At 29.8% G+C, this 5,750-nt stretch overlaps 1 protein-coding gene across 1 annotated transcript in view; it reads right to left on the bottom strand.

The window, feature by feature from the left end:
- Positions 1–5,750, bottom strand: part of LOC106466712 (MAM and LDL-receptor class A domain-containing protein 2-like) — a 141,534-nt gene that overhangs the window by 21,838 nt on the left and 113,946 nt on the right. The window contains exons 43-45 of the mRNA XM_022394788.1: positions 4,600–4,778; positions 2,334–2,502; positions 730–855 (exon numbers count right to left, since the gene is read on the bottom strand). Of these exons, the coding sequence (XP_022250496.1) occupies positions 730–855; positions 2,334–2,502; positions 4,600–4,778 (474 nt within the window). The remainder of the gene's footprint in view (positions 1–729; positions 856–2,333; positions 2,503–4,599; positions 4,779–5,750) is intronic.

The following is a 5,750-nucleotide window of genomic DNA, read 5'->3' as shown; positions in this document are numbered from 1 at the left end:
TAATTTCAGAGAATTTTAGAAAATATATCATGGGCATCATATCCAAATTGATCAAAACAAAATCATTGGTAACTGTTCTAACATGCCTTTCTGAGTTCACACTTAACTAATTTTTTAAGTAGAATTAAGAGTAAACAAGTATAAATACAAAACCAGCAGTCGTGGAACAGATTTTGCATGTGCTATTAATTATGCTTAGCACACATCATGATTTAAGGAGTGTTATTCACAAAGCTTCAAAATTAAAGCATGAAAGTTTCTCTGCAGTATATAGGAATCAAGCAAAACTTCTAACTTCAATTTCAGTTTCTGTACATTGTCAGAATTTAATACACAGGCAATATTATAAAAATCCTAAAACTAACATTAAAGTAAAGCTATTATTTCTGATTTTGTAAGAAAATTTAGATTTGCATTGGAAAGGTTAAATTAATTCCATTTCCCAAATATTATTGTTATTCATAACTAACAAAAGACGTATTACAAATGTCTTCAACAGGATCTCCTAAAATGGCAAAAATATTGGAAAATTTGAAAAATGGACATCATAGAAAAACAATGATGAAACATTAATCTTACCTGAAAAGAATATAGCTAAAATTACAAATGTTTGTAAACAGTTTTGAGAGAAAACCATCTGTAAGTTGCACAATCTTGCATCAGTAATTTGGTGTACAGTGTAGTTCATATACATTTTCTCATTTATTTTAGGTTTATTAAAAAACTTACTACATTTGTATTCATCTGATTTGTCCTTGCAGTCATATTTGCCATCACAGTATTCCCATATCTTGATGCACTGTGCAATGTCACTACACTGCCACTCTCCAGTAATACATGTTAAAGGTGGGGAATCTACAAAGAATAAACTAGATTTGTAACTAACAAAAATAACTCTTACATCCCACACAAAACAAACCAAATAAAAACCTTTTATGAACTTTCTTTCACTGAATATTTTCAGTCAGTGTAAAACAGAAAACCTCTATCTTTTATTAACTCAGTTGAATCACATCATTCTTAGAAAATGGCAGAAAAAGTAAAGTATACCATGGGGACAAAATAAACAAAAATTTAATTAATTAAAAAAATTACACGGAAAAACTGAAGGTTTAAAAAACAAAGTGCTTTAGTAAGATGTCAATAAAACATCTTTTACAAATTAAAAATTATTTACTCTAATAGGAATGTATGTTATCATTACTCACCCATATTTTTAAAGAGCAAAAATAATTCAAGCTTAATGTTTTAGAAGAACAGTGAAATATACAGACTACATTTTCTATGGACTTTTCCTGCCATTTCCTTGATCTCCAGATGTCTTGAAGAAAAATGACTAGAAAACTACATAGAAAACTTAGTCCACAGTTGAACAAGCTGCTTAAATCCATTTCAAAAGAGCATTGAAATATAAAAGAGTATTGAAAAAAATAATGCAATTATTATACAACTGGAATTTCCATCAGACACTTACAATATGGTTTCTTAAAAAGCATCCAGCCATGTGTATTGATAGTGATCTTGAACTATTTCACAAAAGCATTAAATATTGTACACATATTACATATGATGGAGTTAACTGTGCATGTTATAAATCCAAATTAATAACAATGAAAAATATATTCAAAGAAAGTGGTGTAGTTTCTTTACAGTTAGGCATATCACAAGACACCAAACAGCCCTTTATATTTTCAAAATTAACCTCAATAAATGAATAAAGGTAATATGATAATCAAACACATGTCTGCAAAGAACATTTTTCTTTAGCACATTTTGGAGCCTCTAGTTTTTACCTTTCACTTTTGTCTTATTAATTTGTTATTCCATTTCAAGTGCTACTCTTTACATGAAGTTTTCTACCAAACCATGTTTTTGCACAAAAACATTAATTACACATTTCTCATATGACACTTTTTTAGCTTCTTTACAAATTGGGCTTTCTACATTTGAGTCCCTTGAGTTTAAAATATTTTAACATTTTTTTTTCCTTTATAGAATACTTTTGTAATATTGACTTTTCAGTTACAATGCATTATAACAATACATCAAATTTAATTTGTATGTAAACAACTGAACATTAAAGAGATGTATATTTTAAATAATATAAAGATAATGTTTGAGAATTTAGACATTCAAGCTAACTGGATGATAAGGGGTTTTATACAGCATTCGAAAGAGTGCTGACAAGATGTGAGCTTTTAGACGATACAATGTTGATATTATACAATTTCTCATTATTGAGCCAAAATCCTTTTATGATTTTTCAATATTAAAAAGAGTAAAGTTATATTTAACCTATATGGGTTACGAAGTAAACTTTTTTTTTGCCTTACCTGGGTTACAGTTTAAATATTTAATGTCATCAATTGCCATATTTGTCATAAAACCACTGCCATGCTTAGCCTCAAACATGAGACTAAACTGACGACGGTAGTTTATTTCTATCGAAGCTTGATGCCATGCATTTCCTTGATCTCCTGCTTGTGTCCATACGGTTTGGGCCTGAAAATTTTAAATTACTCAACTTATGTTTCAACAACTTATCAAACTTTTTTTTTTTACAATAGAAAATTAAAATTTATCTTATATAATTTTAAAAACTTCAGATTCAGTAACTCACTGTTTAATTATTTCCAAGATAATTACAAAGATTCTATATGATATCTATTACAAATTGCAGGTTATGTTCCACTACTTACATTCCAAACAACTTTATTCTGTACAACAAATCAAAACTTTAATCTATAAGCTGTAATAATTTTAGATCTGATACTTCTAACACAATGTACTATTCCACACTGTCTTCTTCATTTTTAGAGGTTAAATCAAGAAAATTACAAAGATTCTACGGGATATCTATTACAAATTGCAGCTTATGTTCCACTACTTACATTATAAACAACTATATTCTGCATCACAAGTCAAAAATTTAATCTATAAGCTATAATAATTTTAGATGTGATACTTCTAACACAATTTACTATTCCACACTGTCTTCTCCATTATTACATGTTAAATCAAAAATTCAGTAACCTTCTCAATCTGTATAATTAGATCACTCTATATCAACTATGGAGGAAAAAGGTAAATATTATATAGATAAATGCAAATATATAAAAGATATAGGATTATGCAGGGTACATGAACTTTTAGCTAAATCTTTAAAGCAATATTTCACTTTTAATGGCTGGAGACGGCTTGAATGGGTAATGAAGAAAAACTTTAATATAAGTTTAACATAACAGCAAATGTACAACATTTCGACAAGGTTTTGTCATCATCAGGTACTTGTCGAAACGTTGTACATTTGCTGTTATGTTAAACTTATATTAAAGTTTTTCTTCATTACCCATTCAAGCCATCTCCAGCCATTATTAATTATTGGGTGCTCTTATTTTTCCGAGAATTCTTATGATGACAATATACATATTAATATACCCCAGCCAAACTTATGAGTCATCAAATTTGAATATTTCACTTTATTTAGTTATGTTTAATAATCTGTTACTCTCACTTTATACCTCTTTATGTAGCACTTATTCATACCCTCTGTGGTTGAAATTTCAAAACTATACATATTTTTTAAATTACTACTTAGCTTATCAAGTAAACTGCCACACTTCAGCCTATTAACCTATTAATTAATAAATATTTGTCTGATTCATCAGTGTTTGAATCAGTTTGCTAATTTGGTGTCAACTTGGCCCCAGGGCTCTTACAATGTTGGTTAAGTCCAATTTTTTTAAAAGAATAATATAAACATAGGATTTTAGTATATTCTAATAAGTCAATTAAATTTATATTATCAATGGCATAATACATTTTTTCAAATACTAAGTAATAATCAGTGTAGCACATTAATTGTGTTACATGATGATCATCAGTGTTTCAAGAAAAATAAATAAATTTACTACTACTTTAAAATATAAGCAACTATGAAAAAATAAAATGTGACTACATTCAAAGAAAAACAAGTACTAGTGTTAGTAATACTATTCATAAAAATCACTTTTTAAATATCTAAAGACCTCAATAAAACAACACAGACTGTTACTGTCACAATAATGTTTGCCTAGGCTCATATTTACTTACCTTTTTATTATTTTCATCGATTTCTACATTTGATAAAAGCATAAACGTTTGACAAGAATTAATAAAATAGTCTGATTTTTACCTATTTTTTCAAAATAAAGTACAAGGCAATGCAGGTCTAATACATTTTCCATTTTGTTGTGGAAAGGTTTCAGGTCCTTGATGAGAATACCTTCCTTTACCCTTAACTCTTGCCTCACTGCAAGCTGAAGAAATAATTCAGAAGCCATTACATAAAACTGGATCAAAACTTCTGTTCATGGACATGCAAGCATGTAGCGAGCAGAAACTAAGAACAGAGAAGTTATTCTCATCAAGGATCTAAAACTTTCCCTAATGAAATATGGAGGAACTTCTTCTTAAGCTATAATTCATTTATCACACAAGATATGAAATCACTCATCCCTGAATTCTAAACTCATTGTTATGATAAATTAAAAGGAAAGAGACTATGCTAAAAAAATCCAACCTGTAATGGCTTTTCGTCTGTAAAAAAAGCATAGATACCTTTGTATTTAACTGAGTATTCTTTAGTATAACAGAAAGGCTTCCCATATGTTTTCCCCACATATGGTACCAAAATGTCAATTTGCAATGAGGGCCAGATACGACATATACTTTGGAATGAAGTTGGGCTATGATATCCACTTTGTTCCATTCTCCTTTTCCAGGATACAGGTAATGACCTATAGAAAAAAGTCAATATGAAATCTTAGTACAGTAATATCATTGATCTAACTTACTAAATACTGATCTAAAAAGTAGTCATTAAGCTTTTGGTAGAATACTAAGTACCTACCTACACAATACCATAAACTCTTGAAGGAGAAATTAAATCATTAACACAATTAATTAATTAGACCCACTAATCTAGGTATTATCCTGTAACAAAGATTAATGCCCCTAATATATTTTTCTACATGACTGTTCACTTTGAAACAACATCACAGATTATTGAAGGATACATAGGATCATAAGCAAAACAAATTAATTAGACCCATCAATCTACAGTAATGTTACGTCTCTGTTTGTTAATTAACTTCCCGTAACTTCGTTCCGACGAAACTTTAGCGACACAAGTATTTACTTAATAAAACTGGTTTATTCTTTCCGAATATAACTTTACGATACACTTGATTTCAACAATCACGCTAAAACAAACGCTATATAAACGAACGTTAACTTCAACAATACGTCTCTCTCTGACTGCAGTTCAATTACTCATTACCTACACACACATTACATTCTTGCGTCACGTTGTCACCCTCTTATATATATACTAGACTACCCTATCTAGTAAATGCTAGGGCATTCATGAAGGAACAAGATAGTTCTAGAAACTAGAGGGCTTGAGAATAGTCACGTGATCTTGATGATGCAACTCTGCCCCCTCCTTAATATTGTTCGTCCCGAAAAATAACCACATACAATAAACCAATAACAATTAACAATAACTTAATTAACTGTACAGAATTACAAAGACAAAATTACAATTCAACAAAGTCTCTTAATTTTACGGGACGTATCTTCTTCCGTACTGGTCACCGTCTTGTTGGCTTCTGCTTCATGTGGGGTTCATCCGCTTCATCAGTAAATGTCCCATCATCGGTAACAGTCACATCCGTGGTAGTAACTTCACCGTTTCCCTTCTCAAAACT

This window comes from Limulus polyphemus, unplaced genomic scaffold (assembly GCF_000517525.1).
Source record: "Limulus polyphemus unplaced genomic scaffold, Limulus_polyphemus-2.1.2 Scaffold2355, whole genome shotgun sequence".
Taxonomy (NCBI): Eukaryota; Metazoa; Arthropoda; class Merostomata; order Xiphosura; family Limulidae; genus Limulus; species Limulus polyphemus.
Note: the sequence above shows the minus strand (reverse complement) of the source record. Positions and strands in the feature narration are given on the sequence as shown.